This window comes from Zingiber officinale, chromosome 5A (genome assembly GCF_018446385.1).
Source record: "Zingiber officinale cultivar Zhangliang chromosome 5A, Zo_v1.1, whole genome shotgun sequence".
Taxonomy (NCBI): Eukaryota; Viridiplantae; Streptophyta; class Magnoliopsida; order Zingiberales; family Zingiberaceae; genus Zingiber; species Zingiber officinale.
In genome coordinates, this window is record NC_055994.1 from 125,970,114 (window position 1) to 125,986,491 (window position 16,378).

The 16,378-nt window shown below is 42.2% G+C and overlaps 4 protein-coding genes across 5 annotated transcripts; 1 reads left to right on the forward strand and 3 right to left on the reverse strand.

Moving 5' to 3' along the window:
- Positions 1-1,744: 1,744 nt before the first annotated feature.
- Positions 1,745-3,978, reverse strand: LOC121981635 (WRKY transcription factor 6-like). The gene is made up of 6 exons (XM_042534244.1): positions 3,587-3,978; positions 3,415-3,495; positions 3,159-3,314; positions 2,843-3,091; positions 2,647-2,760; positions 1,745-2,554 (listed from the first exon to the last, which is right to left on the reverse strand). Exons 1-6 carry the CDS (start codon positions 3,830-3,832, stop codon positions 2,009-2,011), a joined length of 1,392 nt encoding a protein of 463 aa, XP_042390178.1. The 5' UTR covers positions 3,833-3,978; the 3' UTR covers positions 1,745-2,008.
- A 2,966-nt stretch (positions 3,979-6,944) lies between these two features.
- On the reverse strand, positions 6,945-10,813 carry LOC121981637 (60S ribosomal protein L18a-like protein). Its single transcript, XM_042534247.1, has 4 exons — positions 10,462-10,813; positions 10,222-10,324; positions 7,762-7,876; positions 6,945-7,191 (listed from the first exon to the last, which is right to left on the reverse strand). Exons 1-4 carry the CDS (start codon positions 10,679-10,681, stop codon positions 7,132-7,134), a joined length of 498 nt encoding a protein of 165 aa, XP_042390181.1. The 5' UTR covers positions 10,682-10,813; the 3' UTR covers positions 6,945-7,131.
- A 948-nt stretch (positions 10,814-11,761) lies between these two features.
- LOC121981636 (transcription factor bHLH144-like) lies at positions 11,762-13,158 on the forward strand. 2 transcript variants are annotated; one of them, XM_042534245.1, is made up of 2 exons: positions 11,762-12,117; positions 12,185-13,158. In XM_042534245.1, the coding sequence occupies exon 2, from the start codon at positions 12,348-12,350 to the stop codon at positions 13,083-13,085; it is 738 nt and encodes a 245-aa protein (XP_042390179.1). In that variant the 5' UTR covers positions 11,762-12,117; positions 12,185-12,347; the 3' UTR covers positions 13,086-13,158. The 2 variants fall into 2 exon arrangements, with proteins under 2 accessions (XP_042390179.1, XP_042390180.1); XM_042534246.1 differs by having other exon boundaries at positions 11,762-12,108.
- A 703-nt stretch (positions 13,159-13,861) lies between these two features.
- LOC121981639 (fasciclin-like arabinogalactan protein 6) lies at positions 13,862-15,506 on the reverse strand. The gene has a single exon (XM_042534250.1). It carries the CDS (start codon positions 14,844-14,846, stop codon positions 14,061-14,063), a length of 786 nt encoding a protein of 261 aa, XP_042390184.1. The 5' UTR covers positions 14,847-15,506; the 3' UTR covers positions 13,862-14,060.
- Positions 15,507-16,378: the final 872 nt, after the last annotated feature.

The window sequence follows — 16,378 nt, forward strand, 5'->3', positions numbered from 1 at the left end:
GGTTAAAATTAGATATTGCGTTCTAATCTATTTTACCAAGTGTGCATGATTGAAAGACTTGATAGAACTTGACACCAGGATGAAGTCTAATTAAGTCTGGAGGACCTTATAATTGGCCAAAAGTCCAGATATGTTGATATCTGACAAGAAGTACAGTTGGATCTGCGGGACCTAACAACTGACTGAAGTCCAGATTGGACATCTGACAGGAAGACTTGGTGGGTTAAGAGATTAGAGTCAAGAAAAATAGCAAATGGTAAGTGAAGGTAAGCAATGAAGGAGAGAAATCCAGTGAAGATGCATTCCCCGCTAAGGGAATAGTAGGTCTCAATTCGACCAAGGATTTCAGAGAAATCTAATGTCAGGATCGGACAGTCCCGAAATTGTCAAATTCATTTTAATGCTATCTTGTGTGTGATGTACTAACTTTATGGTGTAGAAAATCAAACTTGAAAGTTGACCAGAAAAGGACTTCCAAGCGCCCCTGAAGAGTCCAGGCGCTTAGGTCTGGGTGCCCAGAGTGAGTCCAGGTGCCTGGATGAACCCAAACCTAGCCATGAGTGCAGCTGAGTTTACACACTTTGATTAGCTTCTACACGACAACTTCTTGGCTCGCGGGACTAGTCCAGACATCTAGATTAGGATAAACTTTGATGGATAGAGTTTCAGCGAGGTGACACCAAGCCAGCTTGATGGGGGCGGTCGAAACCGGTCCAGATGCCTAGATGAAGATATAAAAGAACGAAGACTCGACCAATATCTGAAAACATCATTCGCTATAACTTTTGTACTCGTCCGTTGTCCGTACTATTTCGATGACCGAAGCGTTGTTTCAACGACTGGAGCTCAAGTTTACTATATTCCTCAAGTTGTCAATATCATTTTTATTTGTGTACTTTATTTCAATTCATTTGTATTATCATCTAACTTATAGTGAATTGTCTAACTAAAATACTTAGCAAATACAAGCCTTAGACTCATAGTCTTCGAGCTATAAATCAAGTAAAAGAAAAAGTGTTAATATTATTTTTTTTTCCTTTTCTGCTATCTATTCTTTATTTTTCAAAAAAATAAAAAAATAATGCATGCTATTCACTCCTTCTAGTCCTTTTAGATCCTACACGGGCAACGCAATTATTATCTTCCGAAGGACGTGAAAAACATAGTCATTTAATACCGAAGGACATGGATAACATAGCGTTTATTCCAGAAGACGTGGGCATCATAGGCATCCATCTCGGAGCACGGGGAAACGAGAGGGTATAACTATAACTTGAACCCCTTGAATATTCTATTGTTTTCGTCTTCTCCTAATTCCTGTGTTAAGTTGAGGTCGGAGTGCTTGCGCCAAATTCAATTTCGACACCCGTTCTTCTAGCCCCTTCGTTGAGTATGTAGCCTTCTCACCATCGTGTCACCTACGATCTTCTGACATTTGCTCTTCGCTACTCACCGAATCATGATCTCACACAAAAACAATAGGTATCGAAATGGATTGTGAGGAGAAAGAACAGCTTCAATCAGGCCCATCTTCTAGAAAACCCTTCCTTCCAGAATGAGGAATAATCTGTCGATAGATCGGGATGCAATTCTTTAATTCCTAAAGAAGACCAGAACGATGACTTGGGTTTGTGGCTGGTTCAAAAGATAATTGTGAGTCGGTGTAGAACGGTGGTCAAGGGCTCGCCCCGCGGAAGACGATCGATGACCAACGAAGTCCACAGATTCATCCTTTCAATCCACATATCTAATTCGCTGTCCATCAACCACTATTTTCAAACAGAGAAGACAAACCATTACAGAACAACATCGAGATGTACATCAATATAATTTCATGCAGCAGTTGCGTCTTTATTCCATCGTCGACGTATGGTAATAACAATTCGACGATAATTTACACGATTACGGTGTGGGTTTGGTATCGCGTCCTTTTCTCTCCAGAAGACAAAAGAAATCGACGTGCCAAAAAGAAACAAAGTAATTTTTCCTTGGCTTGATCTGTACGTTGCTACTTCTGGCCGGCGTTGACGTCGTCGCCGCCGTCGCCGGCGGCCTGATTATTACCGCTGATGATGGACCTGACTGCGGCGGTCAGGGCAGCGGTGAAGTTCGGATCCTTAGTTATCGCAGCGGTGGCCGCCGTTACAGTCTCCGGCGACACCTGCAGCCCGGAGAACGTCGACTGGTTGTTGTAGCACTGCATCTGGCCGCCGAAGACTGATGCGAAGGTGGCAGGGGCGACGCTGGGGAAGGCAACGGCCGGCGGCCGTAACTGGTACTGCAGCAGAGGATTAGCACTTGGTGGCTGAGTGAGGTCCAACGTGACGGTGGGGAAAGGCGCGGAGGCCGATATGGTGGCCATGTTCGACGAACAGGGAAGGAGATTTCTGGCGAGCATCATTCCGTCGGCGCTGGACGTCGAGCCGGAGAGGAGCATGGAGACGGCCGAGGAGGTGGTCGACGCCATGGCCATCGCCGCCGGCGGCAGGGGATGGTTGTGAGTGCCTTCGTAGGTTGTTATCAACACGGAACGATCATCCGCGCACCTTTGCACCTAAATCATCAACAATTCAGCGAATCAAACAAAGAAACTACCTCCATCATGAACTAGAACAATTAAACCAATTAAACAGTACTCATAATTACTTGTTTGCGAACAGGACAACCGGCGGCCATGGTGCACCTGTAGTAAGCTCGAGGGCATGGGTTTCCCTTCGCCATCTTCTGCCCATACTTCCTCCATTGACATCCATCAGTGATCTACAAGCAATAGATCACAATTAATTGAGAATTTATCGCAGCTGTTTAAAATATGTAAAAAAAAAATTAATCGTAAATCTACCATGGGAGCTTCGGACCGAGCTCGGACAGAAACACGAGTCTTCCTCAATGTGGCTTCTTGTGCCTGCTGATCACCGTACGACGAGGCTTTGCTGGGATCCAAACCCACCGATCCTACTTCCGGCGGCGAGAAGGACCGATCAGGGCTCGCCGTCGATGAGCTCGACCGAGAATTAACCGGAGCCAGATCCATGAATTGCCTGGGGACGAGCTCTCCTCCACCATCATTAATCGTCTTTTCTTTCATAGCCTGGAACACGTATGTCAATTCCATCAGTCAGATAAAGTTATCGATCTAATCTTAATGGACGTTTTACCTCTTTCCGTGGCGAATAGTTATTGCTTCGTTGTTGCATGAGTGTGGCGAGATGCAGCTGAAGGGCTTTGTAATCGTTGCTCACTTGGCTCAGAATTCCTCTCAGCTTCTCGTTCTCTTCGTTCATTCGTGCAAGCTCCGCTTGGATGGCCACCAGCTGGAAAACATCATGCATACATGCACATACTCATGAAAATAAAGTTCTTCATTATATATACATAATTCGAATCGATCATAAGAAGAAGATAATTGCTAACCTCGTTACGATCTTCTTTAGACATGCCATCATCGACCATTGAAGCATCACTAGATCCCGTGTTGCCAAGGTGCAAATCAGTCTAAATCGGTAAATAGATCCGCTGATCAGGAGTACGTACGTAGTTTAATGGAGAAAGAAAGAATTAACAAAGTAAACGATTGATGCATAACCTGAATGGTCAGGTCTTCCTTCTTGACCTTGAGTGGATGATCCACACTTGCCGTAGTGGCCGTCGTCGTCTTCTTCTCGTTTGCGAAGAAATCCATCTCGCTTCCGGAGGTCAGCGACGTCGAAGGCGGTTTGCGGTTGAGAACTCCACGGCCGCGGCCGGCGGCGACGGCTAAAGAAGAGGCGAGGAAAAGCGGAGCCGAGGTGTCCAAGGTGAGCACTGCCGGGCCTCCGCCGCTTGTGTCCATGTAAGAACAGGGCCGTCTCCGCGGGTTGCCTCGCCTGAATTAGACCAGTCAATGGTCGCCGGAGCCGGGTGTTGAACGGAGTTGAAAAAGGAGGACCCGAGAGAGAGGGGCTTGAAGAAGTGGCCAAGTCTTTGAATGGGAGATGGAGATGGCATTAAATAGAGAACTGAGGGACGAGACGTTCGAGAGAAGTTCACTCGATTTTATACCTGTTTTCCCATTGGATATTCAGGTCGTCGTAGAGATTGGCGAGAGGAAAATCGAAATCTATTTATGAGGTAGATTCGGAGATGGTTCGGGAATCTAGGCTCGATCCGACCAGTTCCGGTCGGGTCGGCAGATTCCACGTGAGAGAGATCGCCCTCATTAGGTACCGTAAATATCTAGTCAAATCTAGGAACAGATCCGTCCACTGCCCGGTTCAGGGAACACCAAACTCCCCGCCTCCTGATTCGAGGGGCCCAGCATACGGCTGGCTAAAACCGCGTCTATGACGCACGCTTACATCACTTATGACGGGAGAAGACAGGAAAGGGCATGGAAACCGGTTCCTGAAGCTCAATGGGAACAGGGGCGATTCGACGGATTTGACCCTGTTTATTATGCGCGGTCACGTCGCGATGGGTCGTGGCGCGACCAGCGACAGCTGCGGCGGGAACGTGAACATAATTTAACCATTTGCTTATTTTAATTTTAATTTTATTTTCCTAATCATTTTATTTCAACAAGTTGGAGGAAATTAAATTTTAAAAACATATTAAATTTTATTCTATATTTCAATAATACACTACCATGTTTTTATGTGATAATAGATTCTTAATTTAATTTGATTTTTCAAAAATATCTTGCAGCGTGATAGACTCTAAACAAATAAAACAGCTGTTTTAAAATTAAAATCAAAATCAAAATAAAATTTATTTATTTTCTCCTTCTTCGTCGATCGTTTTTGTTGACCGAAGAAGGACACTCATTTACTCCAAGCTGTCCAAAGTCAACGGTGAAAGATCATGAAGGTTGAATTCTTTGGCTTTGGTCTCATATTCCAGTTCAATTTCTGAGGATGCCTTTCTTCCAAATTAAAGAAGATTAATAATTCCGGTTCCTCTTAAATGAATTCCAGCTGCTCCACCATTGGTGGATCTGGTCAACGAGCAGTCGTTCGTTCCTGTTTAAAATAATAGATTTGAAATCAATTAATTTTTTTATTTATCTCATTAATTGCTGTTAAAACGCTAATTAATGATGAAATTAAACCCGAAAAATAAGAGTGGCGTGTAGGATGCATCTTCATGCACGTGGTTTTTCTAGATGATTGTTGGGAATTAAATTCACATTAATTTCATAATTAATCAACGCAGATTCTTGTGCGAGTTGGGCTGACAAATGACAATATATATATATTTATACATTGAGCTTATTGTTTAGCTGGAGGAAGAAGAATATGACTTGAATTGGACCACTAGATGCTGGTCCAAGCCTAGCTATGGTGTGTTAATTAATAGCTGTGAAACGTTAAGAATAGTTTTTGTCAAGTTAAAATATGTTTTGAGGGTGTTAATTTAATTATGATCGAAATTTTGTGTTGCATATTGGTAAAGGATTTTATAAGTTGTTATTAAAGTTTTAGATTTGAAATTAGATTTTTCTTAATTGGGATTTAATGTGACAATAGGCTTTATCAGTTAAGGACAGTGATAAATGGTTAAAACCTGACCGGTCAAAATATATTTTATAAATTATTATCAAGGATATTTTAATAATATTATATTTATATATTAATTACATGTATATATTATAATTCATTTTAGCTTGTCAAATTCTGATCAATCAGATTTATTGCATTAATTAATTGTGGTTATGTTTTCCTTGCGATGATGCACTCCATCTACCTTCATTAATTTGTTCTCTTCCAAAGGTGTGGAATGCATTTATTTCATCGTTTGACTTAAAGTTTAGGTCCTTTTATGTCTCTCTATTTAATAGTTAATGGTTGTTATTTGGAGTAGTTTAGTAGATTTGGACTAAGCAAGTGGTCTCCACTCTCACAATTTTTTAATGTCTATTTTTCTTGTGTATATATTAAGATTTTTGACGTTCAATGCAATCTATAATTCTTCTTTTGTTTTATTGCATTTCTTGCTTCAGTTGTAAATCTATATAATAATAATAATTTATATTGAGTTGTCGTATCATAGCAGGGATGTGGAATAATCAGTTTAATTTTTTTTTTAATAAAAACAATCTGTATGATGGAAATTAGCATACACTAATTTTGTTATTAATTTATATAATTTATTTACTAACTTCAAAGGTAATTAAATAATAATAATAATAATAATAATAATAATAATAAAAAGAAATTATAAATGCCTGGTCGTGATAAATTGGCGAGTTGTTGGTGGTTGACGTAGACATTGATTAGCATGTCACACGAGGGCTAAGTCAAGTATTTTTCGTCTGAGTTTTAAATAAATAAATAAATAAATAGTTGCTCAGTGACACGTCAGCATTCAGGAAAATTAGGATGTAAAAGTGAATTAGTGATGACCGACAGTTAATTCGATGTCATTTGAATGCATAATATTTTAGCAAGTTATGTTAGAATATTTTTATGCTATATGTTTATTTTAAAAAAAAAAACTTTAAAACTATAATGAGTTTTGAAAATCAATTCAGAGATAACAACTAAAAAGTTCAAACTATATTAAATCGACTTTTTTTCATCAATATTAGTCGTATATGAATAATAACTGAAGAATAAATAAATCCAAATGCAACTTGATTGACTTCTACAATTACAAGCGAAGCTCACGCTTACAGAGCAGAATAATAAATAAAAATTTAATCTGAACTACCGTATAAGAAATAGAGAAGAAAAATATATCACGCAAAATAGTTATCCACTTTTCCATGTTCATATTGAGTGGAAGATTATGTAAATTCTGAGGAATTTGATCCTCATCCAACATCCTCCTTCCAAATCCATAAAGAAAGTCAAAACGAGCAAAATCTAAACCAGACAAGTCAAAACTAGCAAAAGGTCGCTCTGTCTATACGGCAAAATTCATATAACTTTTAAACTCCATCGGAAATGCAAAATTCACGTTCATGGTTGAAAGAAATCTGATGTTTAAACATTAATCAAATCTCATAAATACAACTCAGTATCTTTCTTTCACACTATAATATAAGACACTGCGAAGTTAATGCATAAGAATAGAACACATGAAAGTTATACATACACAACGGTGCGCTCAGTGCATGATGTCAAATATACACTTCCAAAACGGTTGTGGAATTTACCAGAACACATGAAAGTTGAAGGCATTCAGAAGCAGAGATAGAATAGTCAGGCCAGCCTGCGAAAATAAGAATAGCAGCACTAAGACTTGCAGCTGTTCAAAGTGAAAGTTCTTGAAAATAAGGAAGAGAACTGTTCTTATAATATGAGATAAAATAATTCTTATAATATGTTTAAATAAGAGATACATAAACAAGACATCCTGAGCAAAAGAATTGGCTTTGCGATGTTTATCTGATTGTGACAAATGTCATGGATATCCATAGTTATTTTATACGATCTCTATCCATGGAAGTCCCCATTTTCATCATCATATGTGACTCAAGATAGACTAACAACAAATCACAGAACTTCACCACCACTAAGTGGCGTCAAGTTCATGAAATCTGAATATATAAGAAAAATATGTTCTCTTTTAAAAATAAAATCTCAGCAAAAAAGTAATTAGGTTTACCATCCCAAGACTTGAAATTTGGTTATTTCACATGGAGACTTCAAATTACAGAAGGTTTTAAAAATAGCCTACAAATGCTTCTAATATGATGTGAGGTGAAACAAGAAAATTTAGAAACATTTGAAAAACACAAATAACTATTATAATTCCAGATTCATAACGTAACATACTTACAGCAATTGAACATGCAATTAATCCCGGTTTCTCCCTATGGTCTTGAGCAACAAATAGCAAGATGAACGCTCCAACATACCATGGAATTGAAGCAAACAGAAATCCTACTACAAACCTTTTAAGAAAAAAGGAGTGTCAATCATAATAAACAAAGATTAAGTAAATAATAAATGCAGTAAAGATAGAAAAAGAAGCCAAAAAATCAAAAAGAGATTCCACAATCAGGGCCGGCCCTGAATTTTCGGGGCCCTTGGGCGAAAAGAAAAATGGGATCTCTATAGGAAAAAAATTATACTAACATACAATCTGAATAAGTTTAATAAGAAAACTTGAAAATTAATATATTTCATTTAAAATATGATAAACTCCATACAAAATATATTTCTCAAGATTCTTCAAAAAGTACAATACAAAATATATTTCTTAAGTTTCTTCAAAAAGTGTAATACCTATGAATAAAAAAAATAAATATGAAATAATCATTGAAAAAAATCTATATCTTCTATTATTTTGAGAAGTAAAATCATCAATAAGATTTTCAAAATCAATTTTTCTAGAGCCTCATTTTCGATATATAAAATTGTCAAGCTATTTATATGCAAATCATTATCATCATCTTCTCTCAATTTTTCTTGCTCATTCGTTGCATGATTATAATCATCATTTCCTCTCAATTCTTCTCATTCATTGATTGTATTATCATTTAATTCTTCTTAATTACTCAATTGCTGCTCATTTATTGTGTGATCATTTAGTTCTTCATGACTTTTTTCTTGTAATTCATCAATTGAATCTTCAATTGAAGAGCTAGCTTTAAAAAACTTACAAAGAATACATTTGTGAGTTTTAATAATATGTTCCACTCTTTTTTTTTGTTTATTTTCTGACTCCAAGGTTGATATTTCTTTGAAAACATATTTGTACTACTAATTTCAAGTGTTAAAATAAAACACATAAAACCAGCAACAAAGCTAACAATGAAATAAACACAAGTAGTGAAAATAATAGTTGAAGAATAATAAAACTTGGTTTATACTTAAAGGAATCGATATAATATATTCTATGATGATTAAAATTGGGATGATTTATTTTAACTCTTTCAAATCTATAAGAAAAATCATAAAACATTAGCTCCAATACAATATTAAAAATCAATATTAAATATTGACAATAAGAAACTTACGTTGTAAGTTTATATATTGATGAATGATAATATTGATGAAACTAAAATTTCAATTAGAGAATAAACTTTTCTAATTTAATTTAAAGAGATTCAAAGGAGAAGAAAGGAGAAAATTAGCGTTCATGATTCATACTTTACTCTTTAAAAATTTATGACTTCTGTAAATAAATTAATAAAGAAAGAGTTGTACAAATAATAAAATCTTGGAAAGAGAAAAAATGATCATTTACCTTCCTTCTTTTTTTCTATTAATCCAATAAATTTTTTTTGGAGGGTTTTTATTAAAACAATATAATTATATATAATATATATTATAGATGTATGTCAAATTTGGGACCCCCTAAAAATTAGGGGTCCTTGGCCGTCGCCCCCGGTAACATGCCTCAGGGCCGGCCCTGTCCACAATTTCCTCCCAAATAACCCCATAATTCTTAATCAAAATTATCTTATTATATTGTTTATGTATCTCTAAGTTGGCTTTTTGTTAAGGCGGCAAGAAGTGTAATTTCTAAATTTTCAAAGTTGAAACATTTTTACAACCTAAGAAGCAAAGCGGAGCAAACCCCATGTCAACATGGACAACAACGGGATCCTAGAATACCCATATCGGACTAACATGGCTTCCCATACAAACTTATATAAAGGTGGTTTAAGAATTTATCCAAAACTAAGCTCGTCTGCAAACTTCTAAATGAAGTTTATGTGCTGTTTTGTTGCATAAGTTCCTGGTACAAGGGGGGTAGACTAGTTTTTTTTCTAACAAAAAGTAATCATGAACAAAGAAAAGTTTACTTTTCCAGTAAATAGATTCGATCTACATTTTGTTTAAAATGATATTTTTGACAGGGTAACAACACAGGTATGAGCATCCGGAAATTCTAGTTACAAAAATTATCATAACTGCACATAATTCGCATACATGTATAATAACTTATCAATCATCTAATCTCAACTTCAAATATTGTGCTATGGTCATAAAAGACCCAGCCTCAATGGAAGAATGCAAAAACTAGACTATTGGCGGCAGATGAACCAAGTAATTATATGACCAAGTTATAATTTGGATCCAGCAATGATGTATGTGCATCATGTACTACTATAGAAGTTAAGCAATAATAAATTATAATTTCCTCTTTCTCTGTCCGTCTCTGATATCTCTCTATCTCACAGCATCTTCTCTGATTTTGGCACTCCGATCATGAAAAAGACATCCATTCGACCGCCATAATGCATCAAAGACAACAAAATATTAAAGAAGGAAAGAGAAAACGACTTACAAGACCCAGCCGACGCCAATGCCGCAGAAGGGGAGGGGAGGCACCCTCGCGTTCATGGGGATCCCATCTACTACGTTAGGGAACGGCTGAAATTGGCACCCAACTGAAACAGAAATTGAGAAACAAAAGTGAAAGAGGGGAAAATTGAGAATTAGGGTTGGCTTTCACGGATGTACGAAAGATGGAAGATTTAAGCACACAGAAAACAAACAAACAGGTGATTTCGAATGATCCGCCAACCTGGAATAGCGTGGTAGCCTCCGGCTGGTTGAGGAGTCGATTGGTACTGCAGCGGTGCTTTCGGGGGGTAGTGAAGAAGAGGAGCCGTCGGCAGCGGCGCCTTCTGAGGGCTAGGAAGAGGAGGAGCTGTCGGCAGCGGCGATGAATGAGGTATGAAGGTGCCATAGGGAGTGGAAGGAGGATGGCCGGCGGGGACGTTCTCGCTGCTGCACCCCGCCATCGACGTCTCGGTGGAGATGGCCCGGATGCCCGGGGAGTCCAATTGAAAGCCGAAGCCGGCGACTTTCCCATGGAAGAAATTAGATCACATATACGGGCCAAGACACCAGACAAGTAACTACGGCCTTCTATTGGCTCTCATTCTCACAGAATGTGAAAGTTAAGAGGGAACCTCTTACAAACCAATAGAAGAGGAATTTGCTGGTCGTCTCCCGTAACTGCGATCGATCCCACTTTACTTCACGATCCACCTCGAGTGTGGCCGGCGAACTATGTGGGCCCGAACTAGTAAATTGGGCTCCTCACAGGCCGTTCCAGTTCAGCCCACTTACCTCCAGCGACAAACGGTATCGACCAAGACCCATCGGCCCGGTATCCCCATGGCCTATAAGATAACCAACGTCATGTCGACCTCATCCGTCCTATCAGGTTGACGCGGTATTTCTATGGGGCAAAAAAAGCTGGGGACACAACGGGAGACGGCATCGTCTGCGAAGCACAAGGACGAGGCTACGATGATAGTGGCGAGAGAGGGCGAGATCATGCTGGGGAACCGCGACATTGATGACCGTCACAGTCCTCAGCTGCCCGATACGGTCTGCCATAAACGGCAACTCCTCGCGCGTGCTCCTCTCCCTCCTTCCAATTCCACCTCCCCTCGCCCGACCCAGCGACCGCATCATGACGCCCCCAACAGTCGCGGCCGCGGCCCATCATGGCGCCACCCCACCGCACCATCATGACTCCCCCCCCCACCACCCGCCCATCCGACGGTCCCCGCCTCCGCCCCCGACGATCCCACGGCGGACGCGCAAAAAGGCTTCGTCTTTTATGCGTGTCGTGCAGCGGCACGCGCAATGGCGGAGATGGAGAACCCTCGCGTTCGGGCGCACGCACACGCCGACAGCTTCGCTAATGGCTGCCTCCCTCCCTCCACGCCGTAGTCATTGCCTCTGCTTCTGCCTCAATTTTAATGAAAGCGGGCCAATGATATCTTCTCGTCTTCGGAGGCTCTCATCATAAAGGACGGACGAGATATGTATATATAGTGCGCCCACGGCAGTGCTTCCCAATAGGCACCTCGTAGGGAGGGGCATCGAGCACCTCCTTCAACCTGCCACTTTCCCTGCTTCTTGTACTTTGCGATCTACCTATACACTGTAGGGTCCCCTCATATATATCTTATTCCTGTCTCTAATCCGTGGATCGCACCGCTTTCAGCATGCCGTGGTTGTCGTCCGGTGGATGATCAACACCAGGCGTGTTCTCGAGTGCAGTCCGGTAAGGTTCTCCAGCTCTCCGTGTTGGCCGATCTGAGGAAAGCAGAGAATGCACATTGAGGTCACAGGGAATGGAGATCGACCGGTGGGGAAGGTTGGGGGTTCTATAATGAATGAAAGGATCATTGCTTCTTGTCAATTCTCGCAGGTTTGCCCGGTACAGTCTATCAGCGATCTTCTCGTTATGCGATTTCTGCTTCTCAAGTTCTTCTGATGGTGTATAGGCAGAGTACTTCCGTCAGTTGCTTAAGCCCGTCACGTAGTTTGAGCGCCAGTTGATCTACAGGCTCCGTTCTATCCCTTTTTATCAGTTTCGATTCGACAGCCTCAGTTTCTTTCTGAATATCCGGCGACATCGAGTTATTCTTCCCACCCACAGAGCTCACGATGCAGAGGAACCCAAGATATTACGGCGACGCGCCGCCCGACGACGCATATGAGTACGGAGACTATGCTTATGATTCCGAGGGCGGTGGTGGGGGTGGCGGCTACTACAACTACGGCGCTACGCCACCACAAGCCTACGGCGCCACCCCTGTTTCCGGTTACGAGTGTCATGACTTCCCGGCCCCGCTCAACAACGTTGAGTTCCGGCCGTCGGAGACCTGCCCCAGGAACTTCGTCATCTTCGACCAGACCCACCACAGAAGTCAGGTGATGTTCCACCCCTCGCTCGCCCACAAGTTCGGGTCGCCAGGCTTCGACGCCTGCGGCGGAGGAGCTCCTCGCGCCGATGAGGCAGGCAAAAGTGCGTACAGGGACAATGACGAAGAGACGGAAGACATCGACGCGCTGCTGAGCTCGGAAGAGGGGGAGGAGGAGGAGGACGACGACGACGACGTGGTCAGCACGGGGAGAACTCTTGGTCGCTGGGCCGGCGTCAGTTCGCAGGACACCGCTTGTTCGTCGCAGTCCGACTCCAAGTCTAAGAATAAGCAGGTTTCTTCGATTACTGCCGGAGGTGGCAGTGGGAAAAGGGAGAAGATGAAGAAGATGGTGAAGACGCTGAAAGGAATCATCCCCGGCGGCGATCGCATGGATACTCCTGCTGTTCTTGATGAAGCCGTCAAGTACCTGAAATCGCTGAAAGTGGAAGCGAAGAAGCTAGGAATCAAGCACAGATGAGCACAGTCAACTTTCATCGCAATCAACTTCCATGAATTTTGTAGGTAAATGGTAACATCAATTCTTGAGACCAGAATTTTAATGCGAAAGAAGATGGATTTGGAACAAGTTTGCAAGACGATCGAGGCGCGCGCGCGCACGCACACGTTCATGATGTTCAGACCAGTGCTGTAAATCCATGCTTTGCTTTATTCCCTTTTTGTTTTTAATGAATGTCCAATGTTCCTCGTCTGAACTTTCTTTAATTTCAGTATATATCCTGCAGCAATTAAACCGTGGATTGTGGTTCTGGAGTACATCCATCCACTTGGTGCCCACTCGATTATTGGAACTACAAACTATAATTAAATTGTTTGCCTTGTGGAATTTCTTCTCGTCGCAATGTTGCTTATTCTATCATGATATATATAACATGGTTGGATTTGTTGGGGCATCACTTTCCTTTTTGACAAAACCTCTCAGGAAGAAAGCAACTGATCAGGGATAACTAAAACGGCACCATAAGATTCAAGTTGACTGTTGAAGTAGTCGATCGTTCAATATTCTGTTAGATCCATTTTGTCAAGAGAACATCACAAATAGCCATGTTATCTTGGAAGACTCCTCAACTACTACTCGACGGCAATTACACTGCCAATGTAGAAGTAGGTGCGTACTTAATGATTGAATTGGTTGCGCCGTCTCCCTCCACTCGCTCGCTATCCTCTATCTTTAAGAACTCATTTCTACAATTATACACACCGACAGCATTCGTGCAATCATGCAAACACAGTATATTTATTATGGTACATATCATATGAGTAATTACATTGATGCACATGAACTAATACATTTTTTTAATGAAAAAAGGAACGAGTTCAATCAATTGATCATTGACAGAATTTCACAAGATGAGAGCGAAACCAATATTGGAAAATAAACTACTTATTAAACAGCCAAAAGCACAACCCCGATAAGCCAATGATCATGCAATTATCACCAGAGAATCAAATTCCCAATTACTAGCACCGCCGCAGCCAAAACCCATTCCAATCTCACCACCGTCGAACTACCTGCAGAATCAGGAGCGGAATCGGCTTCCGCCGCCGGTCCTTTGGCCTCCAACGGAGAACTCTTTCCTGGCCTCTTCCCCGGCGTCGGCGCAGGCGCTTTCGGCCCGAAGAGCTGGTACGGCAGCAGCACCTCGTCCACCGAGTACAATGCCAACGGAAACGTCAAGTAGAGGTGGTCCCTGACCGGCGTCTTATTGACCCCGGTCGAGATGTTGACTCTATCTCCGCTGTCGGTGCTGGTGACGTTGATGGTATAAACGCCGCCGTGGCCGGAGGCCTGCGTGTTGACGGGGTTGCTGGTGGTCTCGAAGGAGGAGAGGGTGTAGAAGCGGGGGAGGACGTGGTAGAGCACGAGGGCAACCTGCTCCTGCGTAGCGAGCCTGTTGAGGGTGCCCTGCTTCAGCCCGGCGAAGGCAGCGTCGGTGGGGGCGAAGACGGTAAGGCCGTTGTAGGAGTTGTTGAGCTGGCTCTCGATCTGCTCACCTACGCGAGTATCTCGGAGGAGGCGGAGGAAGGTCGTGTAGTGATCTCCCTTCTCGAGAATGGAGGTGAGGTTGAGGCCACCGCCGCCCGACGAGGACGGGGTGGTGGCGACAGTAGTACTGGGAGCCGGTGCTGCGGCGGAGGCGGCAATGGCGGAGGTTGCTCGGCCTAGGAGGGTGGAGATGGAAAGGATAACAAATGCGGGGAGGAGAATTGAGGAGATCATTGTGATGCGGCCGGAGTTGGAGCTTGGAAGCTAGTGTTGTCCCTGTGAAAGGTGCGTCAATGGTGAGCTAATTTGTAGTAGTGGAGTGAAGGACAAGGTTGGGAATCCATGAGCTGTCGGTTTGGATTTGCTCGAAGGAGAGTATTGATCGCAGTTGAATCGATTACTTCATCAAAGATAAAAACTAATGAAAAGTATAAATTATGTGAATTCCCTTTCAAATGATTCAATCTGTGTTCATCAGAGCCACGTTTAACCAGCTGGTCTGAGAAGGCACTGATGAGTGTGCTCAATCCTATAGCTTTCTCTTTTGAATATCTGTGTGGGTTCAAGCCAATCAATGTGCGATGGCCTAATAAGGTCGTTGCTGTAACACATCAGACAGGGCAGAACATGAGAGCAGGGACACCGACTAACAGGAAATGCCAGAGTGACAGCGGATCAGCCAATCAATGTTGTCATCCAATGCCTTGTCGCCAGAAGAATAATCATTGTGGCACTCAAAACAACTCTAGTCATTTTGCAGCTGGTTCAAAGTTAAGAGATGGATTGGATTTTCAGATTGTCTCATATTTAGACTGTTCTTCAAGCTCTAGAATATTGGAAGCTTCAATATATCTTTTCAGCAAAACGTAGTTTAGTAATTCAGTGATTGCTAGTCAAATTGTGAAGTCGAGAATTCTTAGTATGGAACCAGTTGATCATCATCGTTATGCAGATGGAATAACAAATTTGAAGTTTATTTGCACGCAACGACTCTAACATGATTGTTCAGCTATATATGAACTACTCACTGTTCTATTCCCTCTCCATTAATCAACCTAAGATCTATTGCAGGCCTAAAGAAAGATGGTGGATGCTGTCAGCATTCCTCTCCCGCGCATTGCAGGCCACGGTCCTTGCCCACGACCTGAGCTGCTGCTTCATCTCCGCCCCCGTTATTGTTTCTGCCCACACCAGCTTCGGCGGCGCATGAGCTACTCTCTCCTCGAACCACCATGCTTCGGAGAGGTACGGCCGGGTAACAAGACCTTTTCCGTACTCTCTGTGACCGTCAGAAGGTTTCTTGTATCTCAGGCCCGGAATCACATTTGCTAGGCTTCCAGTACTTGACGCCACCCCGTCGAAGACAAACCCCAAGTCCTTGAATCCTTGCACCTCGAAGGACTCTAGGTCGCTGTAGCTCCGCCACTTCTTCCCCTGGATCGCCGGTCGATCTCTCGGCGGCGGCCGGAATCTTGGAATGCTCGGATTCAAGGTCGCCCACTGATAATTAAAGAGCACCGATGTCAAAAATAAAAATATGTAAATTGATTGCATACAATCAAATTCTATCTTCAATCAATGGCACGCCTAAGTCGAGATACAAATTAATGTGTAATTTTGTGGCTCAAATCTCAATCAGTATCATTACCCCCGAAGAAGAAGAACGTTGGAGTTTGGACTTCTTCGCCAACATCGACCTCGATCGATCTCTGTTTTGTTGCATGGAGTCGTCGTCGTCGTTGCAGTAAACTGGCAACGACGGAGCG